Genomic DNA, 20,607 nt, shown 5'->3' with positions numbered 1-20,607 from the left:
TTAACCTCGCGCAACGAGCGTCGCGTCCGTGATGAACGATGTCTTTTCCTGGTCGTCCTTGTGCATTAGAATCTGGTTGTACCCGGAGAAGGCGTCTATAAAGGTTAACAGCTCGTTGCCTGCGGTTGCCTTGACGAGTTGATCAATCCTTGGTAATCGGAAACTATCCTTTGGGCAGGCCTTATTAAGATCGGTAAAATCTACACAAACTCGCCACTTTCCGTTTTTCTTTTTGACGACTACCGGGTTAGCTAACCACTCGGGATATTTCACTGCTATGATCGATTCGGCACTGAGGAGCTTTTCAACTTCGTCGTTTACTGCTTGTGATCGCTCGGGACCTAACTTGCGTCGCTTCTGTTTGACCGGCTTATGCATTAGATCGGCATTGAGTTCGTGGGTTGTGACATTTGGATCAATCCCTTTCATGTCGGTCACGCTCCATGCAAACATCGAGATGTTGGTTTTGAGAAAAAGTACTAACTAATTGCGCATAGCTGAAGTTATCTCTGTGCCGATATTCACGCATCGCTTCTTATCATTCTCGTCAAGATTTACTTCTTCTACCGCGGCAACGCCCTGTTGGACGGGGTTGGCTTTCCGTCTATTGGCGACGTGCTGCCATCGCCGACTCGTTGCTTTGATTGCTATAACTTCTTTCCGGTACGAATCTTATGCTCGGTCAGGAAACAGGCCCTTGCGCTTTGCTGGTTACCACGCAACGTGTATACTCTTTTTGAGGTCTGGAATTTGACGCATTGATGGTACGTCGACGGGACTGCTTTCATCTTGTGGAGCCATGGGGTTCCAAGGATAACGTTATAGATCGTTGGTTTGTCAATAACTGCGTACCTAAAGTATCTAGCTATTCCCCCCCCCCCACGAAGATTGGCAGGGTGATGGTGCCAACTAACATCAGGTGATCTCCGTCAAAGCCAGTTAGAGAGTGGCATTCTGGCATGATGTCACTTTCATCGACCTCCATCTTTGCTAGGACGTCTCTAAAAATGACGTTGACCGAGCTTCCAGTGTCGACCAGTATTCTTGTCACTTCGCTTTCGTCGATCAGGAGCTCGACAACCAGTGGATCGTTGTGCGGCAAACCCAAACCCTCAAGGTCGCTGTTGTCGAAAGAAATGGGCATGCCGTCAAATTCGGCTCTTGCAGGCTAGGATTTCTTCATTTTGGCTTTCTTGGTGAAATCTCTGATCGATCGGACCGAGTCGTTGTATCCTGCTAGTCCGCCCATAATCATGTTTATTCGTCTTATCATTGAAGGGCGTTGATCAGGCTTACGATCTGTGTGCGGTCGTTTTTCATGACCGGTGTCGTCCTGGATTTCCATCTCGTCGTCGCTTTGGTCGGCGAGTATCTTAGAGTCCTTGACGAATTTGCGAGCGATACTTTCGGTACCTTTAGCGTCGCTGCGTCCAGGCCGAGCCGTTTTGCTTCTACCGGGCTCAACAACTATCGCGCCTTTCTTGTATCGTTCCATCAAGACCTTCTAAAGGTAATGGCATTCTTCGGTCAAGTGTGTGGCACTCTGGTGGTAATCGTAATATCGGGTCGTACTATTCTCACCTCCTTCCTTTCAGATGTACTTATTTTCGCTGATCGCAAAGGTTCGACGAGTTCGATCTTGATTTTTGGTGAAGTGCTGTCGTGGCTCAATATGGTTGACCTTTGTTGCTACGACTGCTGGCCTTTGGTGACGATGTTTTTGTCGGCCGCATGTTTCTTGGCGTTGACGGCCTTTTTTCTTCCAATTCGATAAGCTTCGCGGCTCGTAGTAGTGCGTCGGCGATGGTTGCTACGTGCGACAGAGATAATTTGTAACATCCGCGAACCAGAATTTGGGATTTTGGAAGGAGTGTCGATCGACACCCTAGTGGCATCGATCGACACCACTAATTTCTGGGTTCGACCGGTTTGATTTAATTGCCGAATTGGTTCGGTTTGGTTCAATTAAAATCCCTAAATCGAGTTATAAGTGTCTTAGGACGAATTTTAGGGTTTCAGAGTCTCATTTTGTCGCCGTTGAGTGAAAAGAAAGAGAGAAAAGAGAGAAAAACGTTTTCTGAGATTTCTGGGCTTGTTCTTGGTGATTTTGGAGAGATCTGAGGCTGTAGGAGGGTTAGCTGTTGCTGGAATCGAAGGGGAAGCTTCTGGAGGTGTTGTTTTCCACGTTTCTCAATCCAAACTTCTTGTTCTTGAGGTGAGTGCTTGACCATGGTTGATCTAAGCATGAGATCTCTCTTGTTTGAGTGTTTTCCTTGCTGTTTGTGTTGTTTTGTTGCTTGGGTTCGTTGTTTGTGTGATTTCTAGTGAATTCCGAGATGGATAGACTTGATTGGAGTCGATTTTGGGTTGATTGGAGTCGGAGTTCGTCGCTGGGATTCGCGCAGATCGTGTCTGCAGAGGAGGCATCGATCGACACTCAGGAGCATCGGTCGACACCAATTTGATGGGCATCGGTCGACACTGTTTGGCATCGGTCGACACCTTGTTGTAGCATCGATCGACACCGTTTGGCATCGGTCGACACTAGTCTTATCCGAGACTTGTTTTTCTGGTTTGATGTATTGTTGTGTGTTGTTTGTTTTGCTTGAACTTGAGGGTCTCATCTGCTTGTGTGTATAACCCAGTAGATGGGAGGATGGCCTCACTAAGTATTTATGATAATACTTACGCATCTCAATTGTTGTTTGTGGTGTGCAGGTAAAGGAAAAGTGTGATCGTGGAATCAAGGGCTATGAGGAGGAGGATGTTCTAGAGACTTGATTGATTGTGGTCTAGCTGTTGTTAGGTTGCTAGATTAAGTCAAAGGAACATTGTAGGATGTTAGTTGTTGGTTATCTCTTTATTTGATTGATGTTATTGGTTATTGGATTTGAATGTTGGAATTCTTTTGGTTTAATGGAATTTGTTTTATTTGATTATCCGCGGTTATTGATTGATGTTAGGATGTTAGTGGGTATGGGACCACTAGTAAATTGAGGTATAAAAAAAAAAAAAACGGGAAGGGTTGTTTCATTTTGGTATCAGAGCCCTTACGGTTCTAGGACTAGGGTTCATTGTGCTTTTGCTGTTGATGTTTAGGATTCCATGCTATGATTGATTGTGTGAGTCGGTCAATTGAGTGTGGCATGAAGTCCTAGAACATCCTCTTCGAGCCTGTATTGTGATTCCACGGTAAGTTGTGTTTCTTGTGTATTAGAATTATTGTTTGCTTAGCCTTCTGTTCTTGGATGATACAGATGGTTAGGGGTGAGGATGCTGTTGGTCGCGGTCGTGGTCGTGGGCGTGGTCGTGGTCGGGGTCGGGGACGAGGTCAGGTTCCTGAGGCCAGTGTGAGTGTGACCCAGAGCATGGCCAGTGAGGAGGTGGCGGAGTCACAGGTTCATCCTAGTGTGTCTGGAGACCAGGCTGGTTTGGGTGACGGCAGGGCGGATGGGCCCGGTGTCGGTCACGGTGTTGCCCCGGGTGTGGGGGTTGCAGCGGGAGGTGCTCCAGGCAGGGAGGATGTCTTGATGGACTTGCTAGCTCAGGTAGCTCAGGCTTTGCAGCGACTTCCAGCAGTTGTGCCGCCAGTGGTTGGTGGGCAGGATCCAGTAGTGCCGCCAGTGGGTGGTGGACAGGTTCCAGTGGTGCAGCCTGCAGCGGGTTTGCAGGCAGGTGTGCAGCCGGGGGCCGAGGTAGTGGATGCTCAGTATGTTCGGATGATGGAGCAGCTGCGGCATGTGGGAGCAGGGTATTTCTCAGGAAGTACCGATCCGAGTGTAGCGGATGAGTGGAGAGAGCGGATGGAGGATATTTTCCTTTCGCTTAGGTGTCCCGACCGGTACAGGGTGGATCTGGCAGTGTTTTACTTGTCAGGAGATGCTCGTGTGTGGTGGAGGTCGGTGACAGCACGGAGGGTGCAGAGGGGTATGTCTTGGGGAGATTTTGTGGGGGAGTTTAACTCCAAGTATTTTCCTCAGGAGGCTCTTGATCGTATGGAGGCACGGTTCTTGGGTCTGACTCAGGGGAACCGTACAGTGCGGGAGCTGGATGCAGAGTTCAGTCGGCTTGTAGGGTATGCAGGCAGGGCATGGGAGCCAGAGGCGGCTCAGGTGCGGAGGTTTTTGTTGGCTCTGCGGGATGATTTGAGGACTCGGTGTAGAGTGAGGAGTTATGCTACGAGAGCGGAGTTGGTTGAGGTTGCAGCTGGGATAGAGGATGACTTGAGGTCACAGGTGGTTGTGGTCGGTTCTTCAGTGCAGCCACAGCAGTCTCAGCCGTCTTCTGTTCCTAGCAAGGGCGGCAAGCCTGCGCAAGGGCAGAAGCAGAAGTTTGATGCTATGCAGAGGTCGAGGAACAGGGGTGCGAGATGCTTTGGGTGTGGTAGTAGGGACCACAAGGTGACTAGCTGTCCACAGAGAGGTGAGCAGCGGGCAGTGACAGAGCAGCGGGCGGTGACGGAGCCGCGGACCGATACTCGAGTGTGTTACTACTGCAGAGAGACGGGGCATATCAAGCCTCGTTGTCCCAAGTTGCAGCAGAGGGCAGTAGCAGTGTTGCAGGCTGGAGCTCAGCCAGGGGTGCAGCAGGGTGTGCAGCACGGTGTGCAGCCGGTGGGTTGGATTGAGCCGACGACTCAGGTGTACTCGACCCAGGAGCCCGGTGGCACTAGTGCAGGAGCGATCACAGGTATAACTTCTGAGATTCGAACTTAGTCAATTCAATAGTTCAGATTATATTTGTTTTTGCTTGTGGTCAAGTGTTAGGTTCTCAACACATGAGATTTGTGTAGGGACCTTGTTGGTGGGCGGGTTTAAGTCCCATGTTATGTTTGATTCTGGAGCTTCTCATAGCTTCATTACTCCGGAGTGTGCCGTGAGTGCGGGGATCAGAGGGGATTCTGGAGAGCGTTCAGGAGTTGTCAGAGTTGCTGGAGGCAAGTTTCTGAGGGTTATTGGACGAGCTGGAGGAGTTGATATTCAGATCGCAGGAGAGTCGTGGCCAGCGGATTTGCTTATCAGTCCAGTGGAGTTGTATGACGTCATTCTTGGTATGGATTGGTTGCATCGGTATAAGGTGCATTTGGATTGCTATCGGGGTAGAGTGGAGTTTGAGCGTCCAGGAGGGAAGTTGGTTTTTCAGGGTATTAGACCGACTTCGGGGAGTCTCGTGATCTCAGCCGTTCAGGCAGGGAAGATGATCGAGAAGGGCCGTGAGGCCTATCTGGTTACTATATCTATGCCAGAGTCAGTGGGGAAGTCTACGGTTAGCGGTATTCCGGTTGTGGAGGACTTTGAGGATGTGTTCCAGTCATTGCAGGGATTACCACCATCTCGGTCGGATCCTTTTACCATTGAGCTGGAACCGGGGACGATGCCGTTATCCAAGGCTCCTTACAGGATGGCTCCAGCAGAGATGGCAGAGCTGAAGAAGCAGCTGGAGGATTTGTTGGGCAAGGGTTTTATCCGTCCTAGTTGTTCACCGTGGGGAGCTCCGGTGTTGTTTGTTAAGAAGAAGGATGGGAGTTTTCGGTTGTGTATTGACTACCGGGGTTTGAACCGAGTTACTGTGAAGAACAAGTACCCTCTCCCGAGGATTGATGAGTTGTTGGATCAGTTGAGGGGTGCTACTTGGTTCTCCAAGATCGACTTGGCTTCAGGTTATCATCAGATCCCTATTCATGAGGCAGATGTGAGGAAGACAGCCTTCAGGACGAGATATGGGCACTATGAGTTTGTGGTGATGCCGTTTGGGTTGACAAACGCGCCAGCTGCGTTTATGAGATTGATGAACAGCGTGTTCCAGGAGTTTCTGGACGTGTCAGTCATCATTTTCATCGACGACATCCTGGTATATTCTAAGAGTCCTGAGGAGCATGCAGTACATCTGAGAGCAGTGTTGGAGAAGCTGCGGGAGCAGAAGTTGTTTGCTAAGCTGAGTAAGTGCAGTTTCTGGCAGCGTGAGATGGGGTTCTTGGGTCATATTGTTTCAGCTGAGGGAGTTTCAGTGGATCCAGAGAAGATTCAGTCCATCAGGGAGTGGCCGAGGCCGCAGAGTGCCACTGAGATTCGGAGTTTCCTGGGGTTAGCAGGTTACTACAGGAGGTTTGTTCGGGGTTTTGCGAGTATGGCTCAGCCGATGACTAAGCTTACAGGGAAGGATGTCCCGTTTGTGTGGTCACCAGAGTGTGAGGCAAGTTTTGCAAGTCTCAAGCAGATGTTGACTACCACGCCGGTGTTAGCATTGCCTGAGCAGGACGAGCCTTATGTTGTGTATACAGATGCTTCTAGAGTGGGGTTGGGTTGTGTACTTATGCAGCAGGGGAAGGTTATAGCTTATGCTTCGCGGCAGTTGCGGAAGCATGAAGCTAATTATCCTACTCATGATTTGGAGATGGCAGCAGTGATCTTTGCTCTTAAGATTTGGAGATCCTATCTGTATGGTGGGAAGGTACAGGTATTTACAGATCACAAGAGTCTGAAGTACATTTTTACTCAGCCTGAGCTGAATTTGAGGCAGAGGCGTTGGATGGAGTTAGTAGCGGATTATGATTTGGACATAGCTTACCATCCTGGTAAAGCTAATCTGGTTGCAGATGCCTTGAGTCGGAAGCGGGTGGCTTCGGCTCAGGAGCAGGATATGGAGGTGTTGGTAGGTGAGATTAGTGCATTGAGTTTGTGTGCTATCTCACAAGAACCTTTGGGTTTGGAGGCAGTTGATAGAGCAGATTTGTTGAGCAGAGTGAGGTTAGCTCAGGAGAGTGATGAGGGGCTGGTGAATGCCTCTAAGGCTGCGGGTGCAGAGTATCAGGTTTCTGCTAATGGTACTATCCTTGTGCATGGTCGGATCTGTGTGCCCAAGGGTGAGGATTTGAGGCAGGAGATACTGAGAGAGGCTCATTCGAGCAAGTTCTCTATTCATCCAGGGGCGACCAAGATGTACCGTGATCTCAAGCGGTATTATCACTGGGTCGGGATGAAGAAGGACGTAGCTGACTGGGTGGCGAAGTGTGATACTTGCCAGCTGGTGAAGGCGGAGCATCAGGTTCCTGGTGGTTTGTTACAGAGTTTACCCATTCCAGAGTGGAAGTGGGATTTGATCACGATGGACTTCGTGGTAGGTTTGCCTGTGTCGAGGACGTTTGATGCTATTTGGGTCATTGTGGACCGTTTGACTAAGTCTGCACATTTTCTGGCCATCAAGAAAACTGATGGAGCAGCGGTTTTGGCCAAGAAGTATGTGAGGGAGATAGTCAGATTGCATGGTGTGCCTGCTAGTATTGTGTCTGATAGAGATTCCAAGTTCACTTCGGTGTTCTGGAGGGCGTTTCAGGCAGAGATGGGCACGAAGGTGCATATGAGTACAGCCTATCATCCTCAGACGGACGGTCAGTCAGAGAGGACGATCCAGATTTTGGAGGATTTATTGAGGATGTGTGTGCTGGATTGGGGTGGTCATTGGGCAGATCACTTGAGCTTGGTGGAGTTTGCTTATAACAACAGCTACCAGGCTAGTATTGGGATGGCTCCTTATGAGGCCCTGTATGGGAGGCCGTGTCGTACACCTTTATGTTGGACTCAGGTGGGGGAGAGGAGCATATTTGGTGCAGATTTTGTTCAGGAGACCTCGGAGAAGATTCGGGTTTTGAGGCTGAACATGAAGGAGGCTCAGGATCGGCAGAAGAGCTATGCTGATAAGAGGAGAAAGGATCTTGAGTTTCAGGTTGGTGATAGAGTGTACCTCAAGATGGCCATGTTGCGGGGTCCGAACAGGTCATTGACAGAGACTAAGTTGAGTCCGAGGTACATGGGTCCGTTCAGAGTGGTTGAGCGGGTGGGACCAGTGGCATACCGGCTGGAGTTGCCTGAGGTTATGCGTGCGTTCCACAAGGTATTTCATGTGTCGATGCTGAGGAAGTGTCTTCACGAGGGTGATCAGTTGTTGGCTAAGATTCCTGAGGATCTTCAGCCTAACATGACTTTAGAGGCGAGACCAGTGAGGGTGCTCGAGAGGAGAGTCAAGGAACTTCGGAAGAAGAAGATTCCTTTGATGAGAGTCCTGTGGGACTGTGACGGAGTAGAGGAGCAGACTTGGGAGCCCGAGGCGAGGATGAAGGCAAGGTTTAAGAAGTGGTTTGAGAAGCAGACCGCTTGAGCTTGTCTAGCCGGGTCCGAGTTGTAGTCCGTGGCTGGAGCGGGTACGGAGTATTCCAGCCCATCTCTCTTGATATTTGGTCGCTTAGGGGTGGTTGGTTGTGCGACTAAGTATCAAGATGAGGTGGTGCTCGGGATGCGGGTTGTTGGCTCCGGTTGTTGTATTTTTGGTTTTTCTGATGTAATTTCGTTGAGATTGTAACGATTATGGCATTTTGAGATTAATACGATGAGTATTTTTCTTTATGTTTGACTGTTGTTGTCATGGGAAAAGAGAAATAGCTCGGGTTTCTATTTTTGGAAAGTTTCCATAAATAGAAAGTTTCCACAAAAGGAAGGTTTCCATAAATAGGAAGTTTCTAAAATGGGAATGTTTTGTGGAAATGTGAGGTAGATCTAGCCGGGAGATACTCGTTAGCATCAGTATTTGTTTTGCTCTAGGCCGTGTGGGCCCAACTCACGTGATACCGATAGCTCGATGGACTTTGTGGCCAGAGAGTGGGAGTGGTATGTTGCTTCGGATGACGATCCGAGAGCGCGCTTGAGGGTGACGACCCAAGAGCGGGATATGTGAGGCTCCCTGGATACCGTAGCTGTGAGCCGAGGCTCGGCAGTGAGCCGGTATGTCTCGAGGGTTGCGACCCGAGAGCGGGGGGAGTGTGTGTGTGTGACTTCCTGGATGCCGTAGCTTAAGGCGGTTGGCCTGATAGCGAGCCGGCATGATTCGTTGGTTGCGACCACGGACGGGGGAAGCACTGAGTTGTGAGCAAATAGTGTTATGATGCGAGTATATTGGCTAGAGGGAGACCTCGAGGGTCAGTCGGAGGTGTGCGGGCTGTTGCGACAGTGGCACGGGAAACCTTGACTGATGGTGTTTAGTCCGGTCTGGGGACGTGCGGGCCGTGATGACGGTGGCACGGAGGTCCTTGGCAGATGGACGGTATTGCGGGATTCGGGGACGAATCCGTATTGGTGGGGGAGAATTGTAACATCCGCGAACCAGAATTTGGGATTTTGGAAGGAGTGTCGATCGACACCCTAGTGGCATCGATCGACACCACTAATTTCTGGGTTCGACCGGTTTGATTTAATTGCCGAATTGGTTCGGTTTGGTTCAATTAAAATCCCTAAGTCGAGTTATAAGTGTCTTAGGACGAATTTTAGGGTTTCAGAGTCTCATTTTGTCGCCGTTGAGTGAAAAGAAAGAGAGAAAAGAGAGAAAAACGTTTTCTGAGATTTCTGGGCTTGTTCTTGGTGATTTTGGAGAGATCTGAGGCTGTAGGAGGGTTAGCTGTTGCTGGAATCGAAGGGGAAGCTTCTGGAGGTGTTGTTTTCCACGTTTCTCAATCCAAACTTCTTGTTCTTGAGGTGAGTGCTTGACCATGGTTGATCTAAGCATGAGATCTCTCTTGTTTGTGTGTTTTCTTTGTGGTTTGTGTTGTTTTGTTGCTTGGGTTCGTTGTTTGTGTGATTTCTAGTGAATTCCGAGATGGATAGACTTGATTGGAGTCGATTTTGGGTTGATTGGAGTCGGAGTTCGTCGCTGGGATTCGCGCAGATCGTGTCTGCAGAGGAGGCATCGATCGACACTCAGGAGCATCGGTCGACACCAATTTGATGGGCATCGGTCGACACTGTTTGGCATCGGTCGACACCTTGTTGTAGCATCGATCGACACCGTTTGGCATCGGTCGACACTAGTCTTATCCGAGACTTGTTTTTCTGGTTTGATGTATTGTTGTGTGTTGTTTGTTTTGCTTGAACTTGAGGGTCTCATCTGCTTGTGTGTATAACCCAGTAGATGGGAGGATGGCCTCACTAAGTATTTATGATAATACTTACGCATCTCAATTGTTGTTTGTGGTGTGCAGGTAAAGGAAAAGTGTGATCGTGGAATCAAGGGCTATGAGGAGGAGGATGTTCTAGAGACTTGATTGATTGTGGTCTAGCTGTTGTTAGGTTGCTAGATTAAGTCAAAGGAACATTGTAGGATGTTAGTTGTTGGTTATCTCTTTATTTGATTGATGTTATTGGTTATTGGATTTGAATGTTGGAATTCTTTTGGTTTAATGGAATTTGTTTTATTTGATTATCCGCGGTTATTGATTGATGTTAGGATGTTAGTGGGTATGGGACCACTAGTAAATTAAGGTATTAAAAAAAAAAAAAAAACGGGAAGGATTGTTTCATAATTCTTCCTTGAATCGGGACTCGTACCACAGCGCGTTTCTAAGTGCGACGATGGCTGTTGTGCCATGGATTGAGACATTGACGATGATGTCCTTAAAACGTGTGATAAATGACCGGAGTGACTCATTGCGTCCCTGAGTCGAGGCGTATAGATCGGCGTGCGAATTCTTATTTTCTATTAGCACAGAAAACTGTTTCAGAAATTCTGTGATGAGATCTTTAACGCTGTCGATGGACCCGGATGGAAGTCACGAGAACCAACTCAGGGCGGTTCCCGTCAAATGCTCGGCGAAAACTTGACATGCTCCGGCGTCATACTCTGCCGGGCTGAACTGTAAGGGGCCAAGAGCTACTCCAAAGGTCAGCAGAAAGTCGCGTGGGTCAACAGTACCATCATAATAGCCTAGCTTTGGTTTAACTGCTTGTCGCACTGGTGTAGCCGCGAGTCTTCAGGAAAATGGTGTTCGCTGAGTCGCTTCGAGTACGAGGTCGACCTCTGGTGCTTTGCTTGTTGCTTTGTGGAATATCGTCTCCATTTCGCACATCTTCTTTCTGATCTCTTTCAGTTCCTCGCTCGACGCTCCGCTACCCTGTTCGTTGACTCGCATGGTAGGTCCTTGTTCGAGCCCGCTGACTCGCACCTGTGGCCTTATTGCTGATTCGTTTAGGAGGAAGGCCGTTGGGTTCTACCGAGTAGCATGAAGGTGATTGATGTCGTCTTGGGAACTGGCCTGGGCTGCGGTGAGTGCGTCCAACCGGCTGTTGGTTCGTTCTTCTTGTTGGTCAAAACGTGTTAAGATTCCGCGGAATAGCTCGTCGATACTGGAGACGGGCTGGCTGTTGAGCAAAGTGAGTTGCGTAGGAACCGGTGTTGGTTCTATGGTCATCGGGGTCGTTAAGTTGGTTGCTATGACGAACGTCTCCCGGCTTTCTACTGTCACGACCTTCCTTGGAGCGTCCGGTGTTGGGAGGACTGTTTGCTCCGTTTGATCCATTGCTGGAGTTGTCGTTCCCCCCAACGAACCAGCTTCCTTGCTTCCTTCTTTATTGGCTATTGTCATCTCGTCTAGTCGTCGTAGGTCCGTTCTTCAATTCTTGTCAGAGAAATTCGACTTGATTCCCCCTACCTGGCGCGCCAAATTGTTGATGTCCAGATCGGTCACAATTAGAATATTTTAATTCGGTTAAAGGAGGTCGAAGTTCTCTTCTATTTAATCGGTGCCGAGGCACAAAAGACGGGTTACAACACAACTTAGACGAGTTACAAGAATGAACGGGAACAATGGACGAGCTACAAGCTCGTCGACTCTTGCTAGACGGGTTGAAACCTTGTACTTACTGTACCAATTCTCTACCTTTTTCCGCGATCTCCTCCTCCAAAAGCCGTACGCTTGTACTTATAGGGAATCGTGTCGGTTCGTCTATTTAAAAGACCATAATACCCCTCCTTCTTTAGGAGGTTTATATTGGGATTTTCCTGGGCTAGGATTCTTGTTAGGGTAGGGATCTATCCCTAACAATAAAAAAATATATTAAAGTTTTGTAGTTTAAACTAAACTCAATATTCATATACATTAGAAGCATTGTTTTATATATGAATATATATATATATATATATATATATATATGTATGTGAAGGACTTGGGAGTGAATGTAAGTTAATTTATGAACATATGTTTTTTTCTGATAGATTCGGATCATTTACTACTTATTAAAGCTATGGAACCGTTTTATTAATTGATGAACACGTTGTTTTTGATAGATTGGGATAACTTGATGCTTTTTTTCTAGATATTTGTTACTGAACAGATCAGTTATGGACAAAATGTTTTGTTACAAGTTAAATTGTCCGCTAGTACGTATTCTGAAAAGTCCAAGACACCAAATACATACCCAATTTTTGACAAAGTTAAAATATTAAATCTAGTGAGCATACGTCTGGAAAAATAAACATTTTCCTTTATACAAAGCTTCTATCACTCGAAGTTTCTATAGCCGTATATGCACCTTTTGCTCTATGTATGGTTGAAAACAATTATATAATTAGCAGAAGTTGAATGATTGAGTATGTATATCAATATAGGAAAAGGACTTCTCGTATTGAACTTATCTTTCAGCGTTTGGCCAAACCCCAAAAGCACGAAAAATAAATAAAGGAAGAAGATGATATGTTGACAAAAAAAAAAAGAAGAAGAAGATGATATGATTATATTTTTTTTGTCAAAACAATTGCCTAAGTCGGTCATATGTTGTCAAATGAAACGTTTAAAATAACTCAAATAATTGTTTGCTTTATATAACTTTAAACTTTATCTTATTTTATACTCCGTATAGATGATGTAATGGCTCCACTATGTACCTCAATAACTCGCAAATGTTAGCATTACCAATGGCGAAACTACGGCTAAGGAAAAGTTAGCCCCTTGATTAGTATAGATTGAAGCATATTCTTGTTTACGATGCAGTGTAGCACGTTAAAGGGGACTATTGGATCCACATGGCGACATCTCATACATTTTCTTGTTGGAAAGTTATGGAACTTTAATACTTGGCCCAACATTAATAACAAAACTGCTTATGTCTGTTGTTTTTTATCTACTGCTTATGTACCATATAATATTCGTAAAAAAAAATTGGTCTTATTATATTCATACCAGAAAAGTTATGGATGTGTTTCGGTTGAAAAGTTTGTAGTGTTGTATATCGGGGTTCACATTGGTAGCAGCATATTGAGCTGTGATTTTTTTTTTGTCATGACTATTAGTTATTTTTTATTTATTTATTTTTGTATAACAAAAAAGAAAAAGGTTTGTAANTTTTTTTTTTTTTTTTTTTTTTTTTTTTTTTTTTTTTTTTTTTTTTTTTGTCAACAACAGATCAGTTTAAACGAGCCAATTGGCAGGAAAATCGTTTACAAACAAAACTTGGTGCGGAAATGTACACGCTTGGCGTGCCAAAGAATCCGCCCTTACATTAGCATTTCTAGGAATTAAAGATAAAGAAAAGGAAGAGAATTCCTCCCTATCAGTCTTGATGTCGTCAAGGTACGCCGAGAACGCTGGCCAGTCGGAAGGAGAAGACACCATCTTCACCAAGTCTGAGCAGTCAGTATAAAAAGCCATCTCTCTGAAGTCATGGCCGATCATGCAGCACATCGCCCAAAGGAAAGCTTCAACTTCAGTATGTAATGGAGATAGACTTCGCCGGAAATTCTTGGCCCCCAAAAACGGCAACGTTGGCTGGATCGAGGTACAACACCAACCAGCACCTGCATACAAATCCCCTGCTTTCCAAGATCCATCTATGAAGCATCGATATCCTGAAAAGACCGAAGGAAGGGAAACCGTAGGCACCCTAACTGGCAACTCCGAAACTTCTGGAAAGGTGGGACTAGTCACTAGATCATCCTCTATCTGAGCCTGCTGCCATGCTGCAGCTTCACCCTCTGCTACCCTGACAATGTCCTCTGGCCTTTCGGCAATATTTTCAAAGACACGTGCATTCCGTGCTTTCCAAATAAACCACATAAGCCAAGGAAAAGCTGCAATATGGGCTCCCGGATTCTGCTGCCCTAAAAAGTGATCAACATTTGCATATACTGATTCCGTCGGGAAGGAGTTAGGTCCCACCGGCACATTTGCTAGTGCCCAAAACTGACGGGCCGGAGGACACACAAAGATGGCATGATTTATTGTCTCTGAATCCGCGCCGCATCGTACGCACCGTACATCACAAGCAATACCCCGTCGTCCCAAATTTGCCGAAACCAAAATACAACCAGATAAGACCTGCCACATAAAATGCTGGATCTTAGGTGGGCAACGAGCCCTCCACACACTAGCGAGTAGCGGGGTAATTTCCGGGCCTGAACCAGTGGCCGCAAAAGTCCGAATCACGTCATGACGTGCAGTATGATAGCCTGATTTGACTGTATACTTTCCAGTTTTCGTGAAGTGCCAACCGGAAGGATCGTCCCTTTGGTTACCACCCAACGGAATAGCCCTGATTAATGCAACATCAAGTGGATCAAAATGCTCATTGAGCATATCCAGACGCCAAGAATTATTTTGTCGATCAATTAATTGATTCATTTGAAGAGAAGGGTCCTTTAACGGCCCCTTGCTGGAAGCTGGTCTCGGGAATTGAGCTGGTACCCAAGGATCTGACCATATAGAAATGGTGTCCCCAGAGCCAACCCGTTTAATAAGCCCTTTATTAACCAGAGAGCGAGCAGAACATATACTCCTCCATCCATAGGAGGGAGAGTATGACCTAATTGGATCCAACGGATGCGTATTCCTATAATACCTACTTTTGAAAACCCTGGCAAACAAAGACTCTGGAACATCTATCAGACGCCATAGTTGCTTGGCCAATAATGTCGAATTAAAGTCATCCACATTCCTAAAACCAAGGCCACCCAACTGTTTGCTAACACATAATTTCTCCCAGGCAAGCCAATGCATGCCCCCTGTCTGACCATTTGTACTCCACCAAAAATTTGCCACCGCACTGGTAGGCTTGGATGTAATTGTTTTTGGTAACCTAAAACAAGACATCACAAACGTTGGAACAGCAGTTGCAACAGATTTAATCATCACTTCCCTTCCCCCTTTTGAAAGCAAATTTGCCGTCCATCCATTCGTCCGACTTTGAATCCGCTCCCGAACAAAGGAGAAAACCTTGGTCTTAGCCCCACCCAAACTTTCTGGTAAACCTAGATAGGACCCCATACCACCCAAAGTCGTGATCCCGAGAACATCCTGGAGCTTGGTTTTTGTCTGCTCATCAATCTTGTGTCCAAATTGTACCGAGGATTTGTTAAAATTTATTTGCTGGCCCGAAACAGACTCATATTGTTTTAGAATATCTAAAATAACCTGACATTGTCCTCTGTCCGCCTTATAGAAGAAAAGACTATCATCGGCAAACAACAAAAGCGTAATTGGCGGACATTTGTTCGCCACCTTTATCCCTGTAATAAGCTTCTCCCTCTCTGCTTTCCGTAGATTAGCAATTAACACCTCTGTGCATAAGATAAACAAATAAGGAGATAAAGGATCACCTTGTCGCAACCCCCTCTGCGGCACTATCAAACCATTCGGCTGGCCATTAATAAGAATCCTATACTCTACTGAAGTGACACAAAACATTATCCATGAAACCCATGACTCTGCAAACCCCATCTTCTGTAACAAAGCTGCCACAAAATCCCACTCAACCCTATAATATGCCTTGCTCATGTCTGTTTTGATGGCCATAAATTTCCCTTTGCAAGAGGGGTTCGTACGCAAGCCATGAAACATCTCTTGAGCAATAAGGATATTATCTGAGATCAGCCGACCCGGAACAAAAGCCGATTGAGTCTCGGAGATAAGACCAGGTAAAACCCTCTTTAGTCGCTGACATAAAATCTTTGAAATGATCTTATACCCAACGTTACACAGGCTAATCGGACGTAATTCTACCATTCGAGTTGGCTTAGCCACCTTCGGAATAAGGAAAATGTGAGTACGATTGAGGTCCTTGTCAAAAACTCTCTCCACTAAAAACCTATTAACCAAGTCCACAAGGTCCGTCTTAACCATACCCCATGCTTTTTGGAAAAATAAAGCTGTCATCCCGTCTGGACCTGGGGCTTTATCTGGATGCATCGTAAATAAAGCAGATTTGACCTCAGCCTCCGTAGCGGGTCCTGTGAGCCTCTCATTATCCTCGGCAGTAATCACCGTATTGACCTCCCTTAGGACCTCCTCAAAATTTTCCGGATTTGTTGAAGTGAACAAATCTTCAAAATATGAGACTGCCGTGTGACAGATATCAACATCCTCAGTGGACCAGATGCCGTCCTTATTAAACAAACAAGTAATCCGATTACGCGCCCGTCTCTGCTTTGTTAAGGCATGAAAATATTTGGAATTCTTATCCCCCAATTTCATCCATTTACTCCGACTCTTTTGATACCAGTAAATCTCTTCATCCCCATACGCTTGGCGTAAACGATTCTGCAATTCCGAGATTGTAGAAGGAGGAATTGAGTCATCTGCCAGAGCCACCTCCAACTGCCGCTTTAAATCCTCAATAGTTTCCCTACCGTATGGGACTTGTGATTTACGCCACTGAGAAATTGCCTTCCGACAATTCACAACTTTTTGCACGAAGTTATCTGGGTCCTGATCCAAATCCCTGTCCCACCCCGATGCTATTGCATCCATCAGCCCCGCCTTACCAATCCAGCGGCGGTCAAACATAAAACTCCTCTTCCCCCGCAGCCTTTTAGCCCCAATATTAACCACTAGAGGCTTATGATCAGAGGCTATCATTGGTAAATACTCCGTCACCGTATCCGGGAACAAATCATGCCAATCCTCATTCCCTAAAGCTCTGTCTAACCGACAACGTATAGGTTTTTTGTCCCGCCAACCCCTCCAAGACAAACAATCACCAATGTAAGGAAACTCCAAAAAGCCACAATCCCGAATCATCCCATTAAAGGAAAGAAAAGAGGAAGGATGATGTAGCTTCCCCCCCTGTTTTTCATGGTTCCCTGTCAGCTTATTAAAATCCCCTACCAAAAACCATGGGGTGGACCGATTAGAGCTAATTCTGAGAAGGCGTTCCCACACCATATCCCGATTCTTAGGGACGGGATCCCCATAAACGAAAGTTAAATAGATTATCCGGCCTTTGAAAACCGCTTCAATATCGATTAATCTGTTAGATTCAAATAAAATCGATACCTGAAAATCATCTTGATTATAAAAAAGAGCCATACCACCACTATAACCAATAGGATCAATTGTTTTCAGATTCTTATATCCGAAATGACCAACAAACTTTTCTAGAATAGAAGTAGGTTGTTTGGTTTCCATAAGGAACAAAAAATCTGGCCGATGTTTGGACCATAAATCCCTAAGATTACCAATTGTAGCCTTATTATCCAGGCCTTGACAATTCCAACTCACAATATTCATGAAATAAATAAAGATTTATGGGGATAAAAGCACCCAAATACATCTCCTCCCACCCTGGAGAAAATATAAAATTGAAAAGTAAACGATATTACAAACCTTCCTAAGAAAACCATAATACCACCAAGAAGCCGTAAAGCGTATGTCCAGAGAAAAAAAGAAAAAAAAAAACCCAAAAAATACCCAATAGTCAAGAGAAGCGTATAATCGTGAAGCAGAATGACATAATATTCAAAAGAAGACCCCCAAAAAATAGGCTTCCCAAATCCCATGCAACATCTGTAAGAAAAAGGTTAATAAGAAAAAGGTTTTTACGTGATTGCAACATCTCTAGTTTATTCTATTAGTTATTTTTAATTAATAAGAAAAAGGTTTTTACGTTACTGTCTCTAGTTTGTACGTTTTAGCATGCAGCATGCTTTGTAAGTTAGAATCATAAAGACTGAACCAATATATGTTCTACAAGTTTATTCTATTAGTTACTTTTCGGTCTCAAAAATTAACGTTAAAAATTCTTTAAATGAACTTTAATAAATAGTATATATTTAATTAAAAAGCAATATTGAAATTTTGAAAACCAAAAAAATGTATAGTAATTTTGAAATTCAAATCATTGCAGGAAATTAAATACATATATGGTTTTAGGCATAAATACACTTTCCATATCATGATCACTTGACTAATATTAATTTGGCATATTTATAATTTCATAGTAAGATCTTATTTCAGTCTGGTCATAATATTAGACATTATATAATGTATATATAATTTATATTAGTGTTTTTGCCAAATTTGTTCTTGGATACTATAGAAACTAAAAAGATTAATAACCCAAACTAAAGAAATCTAAAAACATTCAAATTAAATTTTGATTGGACAATATCAATTTGGTGGTATATACTAAAATAAAAGTATATTACCTGAAAATATCAGAAATGATATATAGCTTTTTTATCCTTATTAAGAGATTTTGGTAAAGGCACACCACCAATTCAATTATATATATACTGGAGACGGGCACTACACAGACAAGACACACACACTTATAAATAAACAAAAAGCGAAACCTCCATCTTTTTACATATAAAGATCATCATCCAACAAGAAGAAGATGAAGATGATCGTGATGGTTATGATGATGATGATGATGAGTGAAGGAAGTATGATAGATCAAACATGTAAACAGACACCAGACTTCAATCTCTGTGTCTCTCTACTCAACTCCGACCCACGTGGCTCTTCTGCCGACATCTCTGGCCTCGCTCTCATCCTCATCGATAAAATCAAGGTATTTTTCAATTCCTTTTCTCATCTAGTTTCTTCTATATAGATATTACCAATTATCTCAGATTATTTTCAAGTCTTATTATAAGAATCAAATCTTGACTAAAGGTTTTGTGGTTGTTTTTTAAATTATGATATTTTTTCTATATTATTAGATGTAATATTTAATTTTATTCTATTCTATAACTTTGATCTCTTAAATTTTTATAAAAAGGCTCATAAGTTTCGTTATTCTACGAAAAAGTAATTATCACTAAGACGTTTTTGTCTATAAGACTATAAGTAACACAAGGGGTTGTTTTTGATAAATAAGAAGTTTTTGATTACTTTTGTTTAGAACACATACCTAAGCCTAAGGGTGTTATTTTTTTTTGTGTTTTCATGTCGTAGTAATATTGTTTTCAATTTCAGTATAGTGTATATAAAGCTCGTTTGTCGTTTCTATCCCACCAATTATGTAGCTTTATTTTTCCAGAATTATCTGAATTAAGGGGAGAGTTTAACTACAAATAAAAAATGTGAGGTAATTTCTGTTGAAATATAAACGTATGGGGTTATCTTATAAATTTTTTTTTGTAGGTTCTGGCGACAAAGACCTTAAACGAAATCAACGGTCTATATAAAAAGAGACCGGAACTAAAACAGGCTTTAGACCAATGTAGTCGAAGATACAAAACGATCTTAAATGCTGATGTTCCCGAAGCCATCGAAGCTATCTCTAAAGGAGTCCCTAAATTTGGCGAAGATGGTGTGATCGACGCCGGGGTAGAAGCTTCTGTTTGTGAAGAAGGGTTTCAAGGGAAATCTCCGTTGACTAGTTTAACCAAATCAATGCAAAACATCTCTAGTGTGACTAGAGCCGTTGTGAGAATGTTGCTTTGATTTTATCTTCTTATAAGGTTTATATGTGTTTGATTGGGATGTTATCCTCTTCATAAAAATAAAAAAATATGAGAAGCAGAGTTAACTCCAATGATATATATATATAACCATATATTCATGTTAAGTTACTTTCACTATGCTACATCAAAGCGATAAAAAGATGAGGGGAGAGTCAGCTGAACTAGATGTTGTTGCATGTTGATGAAAGTCTGGGGAGAGTCAGCAGATTAGCTTGCAAGAACTCACTTTTGTCGGCAACAAGACCTTTTTGGAAGGACATATGGGAACTCATCTTATCAGTCTCCACCTCCTAAGAATTCTTCAGAGAGTAGAATGGAAGCCATGCTTGAGCAGCTTTTGCAAGGACAGGAGCAATTGACAGTGACATTCAATGGGAAGATTGACAATGTCTACACTGAGCTGAATGGGAAGATTGATGCATTGAATGTTCATGTTAAGAAGCTGGAGATTCAAGTTGCACAGACTGCTGGGTCTGTTAAACGACAAGAGAGTGTTCTTCTAGCAAGAACTGAGTCAAACCCCAAACATGCTTGCAATGCCATATCAGTGCGAGATGAAGATGATGGTGAACTTGCTTCTGCAGAAAAAGAAGAGAAATCGACCAATCTCTCGGTTTCAGATGATGGTGTCGATTGACACCACCTGGGTGTCGGTCGACACTCCTCTTAGACGAACCCATAAACTGCAAAATCTCAGGTTCCAGCTGCTGAAAGGGTCTACAAGCCTAAGGTTCCTTTTCCCAAGCCAAGAAAGTCTAAGCAAGAGATGGAGGAAGCTAGATGCAAAGCAATGATGGACAAGGTGATGATTGAGATGCCTTTAATTGATGCAGTAAAGCTTTCACCACCTCTTAAGCGGTATGTGAAGAGAATGGTATCCAATGGTTTGAGCCCTGAAGAAGGAGCACTTCTTACAAAAGATGTCAGTGCAATTCTGTTGAACCAGCCTGTTCAGAGGAAGAAGGAGAGAAAGCAGGAAGTGGTTGTCTCTAAGGAAGTGAGTGCAATCATTCAATGTAGGACTGCTAAGAAGTTACCAGATCCTGGAAGCTTTGTACTTGATTGCTCAATCTCAGCAGGAAGGTTTTCTCACTCACTTTGTGACCT

At 44.3% G+C, this 20,607-nt stretch overlaps 1 protein-coding gene across 1 annotated transcript; it reads left to right on the top strand.

Moving 5' to 3' along the window:
- On the top strand, positions 18,322-19,604 carry LOC104758085 (cell wall / vacuolar inhibitor of fructosidase 1-like). Its single transcript, XM_010480897.2, has 2 exons — positions 18,322-18,602; positions 19,178-19,604. The coding sequence occupies exons 1-2, from the start codon at positions 18,426-18,428 to the stop codon at positions 19,478-19,480; spliced, it is 480 nt and encodes a 159-aa protein (XP_010479199.1). The 5' UTR covers positions 18,322-18,425; the 3' UTR covers positions 19,481-19,604.

This window comes from Camelina sativa, chromosome 17, assembly GCF_000633955.1.
Source record: "Camelina sativa cultivar DH55 chromosome 17, Cs, whole genome shotgun sequence".
Classification (NCBI taxonomy): domain Eukaryota; kingdom Viridiplantae; phylum Streptophyta; class Magnoliopsida; order Brassicales; family Brassicaceae; genus Camelina; species Camelina sativa.
Note: the sequence above shows the minus strand (reverse complement) of the source record. Positions and strands in the feature narration are given on the sequence as shown.

Coding starts and splice junctions, on each gene's coding strand:
- LOC104758085 (XM_010480897.2), top strand. CDS start 18,426: ATGAAGATGATCGTGATGGTTATGATGATGATGATGATGAGTGAAGGA. Junction 18,603..19,177: donor TCCTCATCGATAAAATCAAG/GTATTTTTCAAT, acceptor TTTTTTTTGTAG/GTTCTGGCGACAAAGACCTT.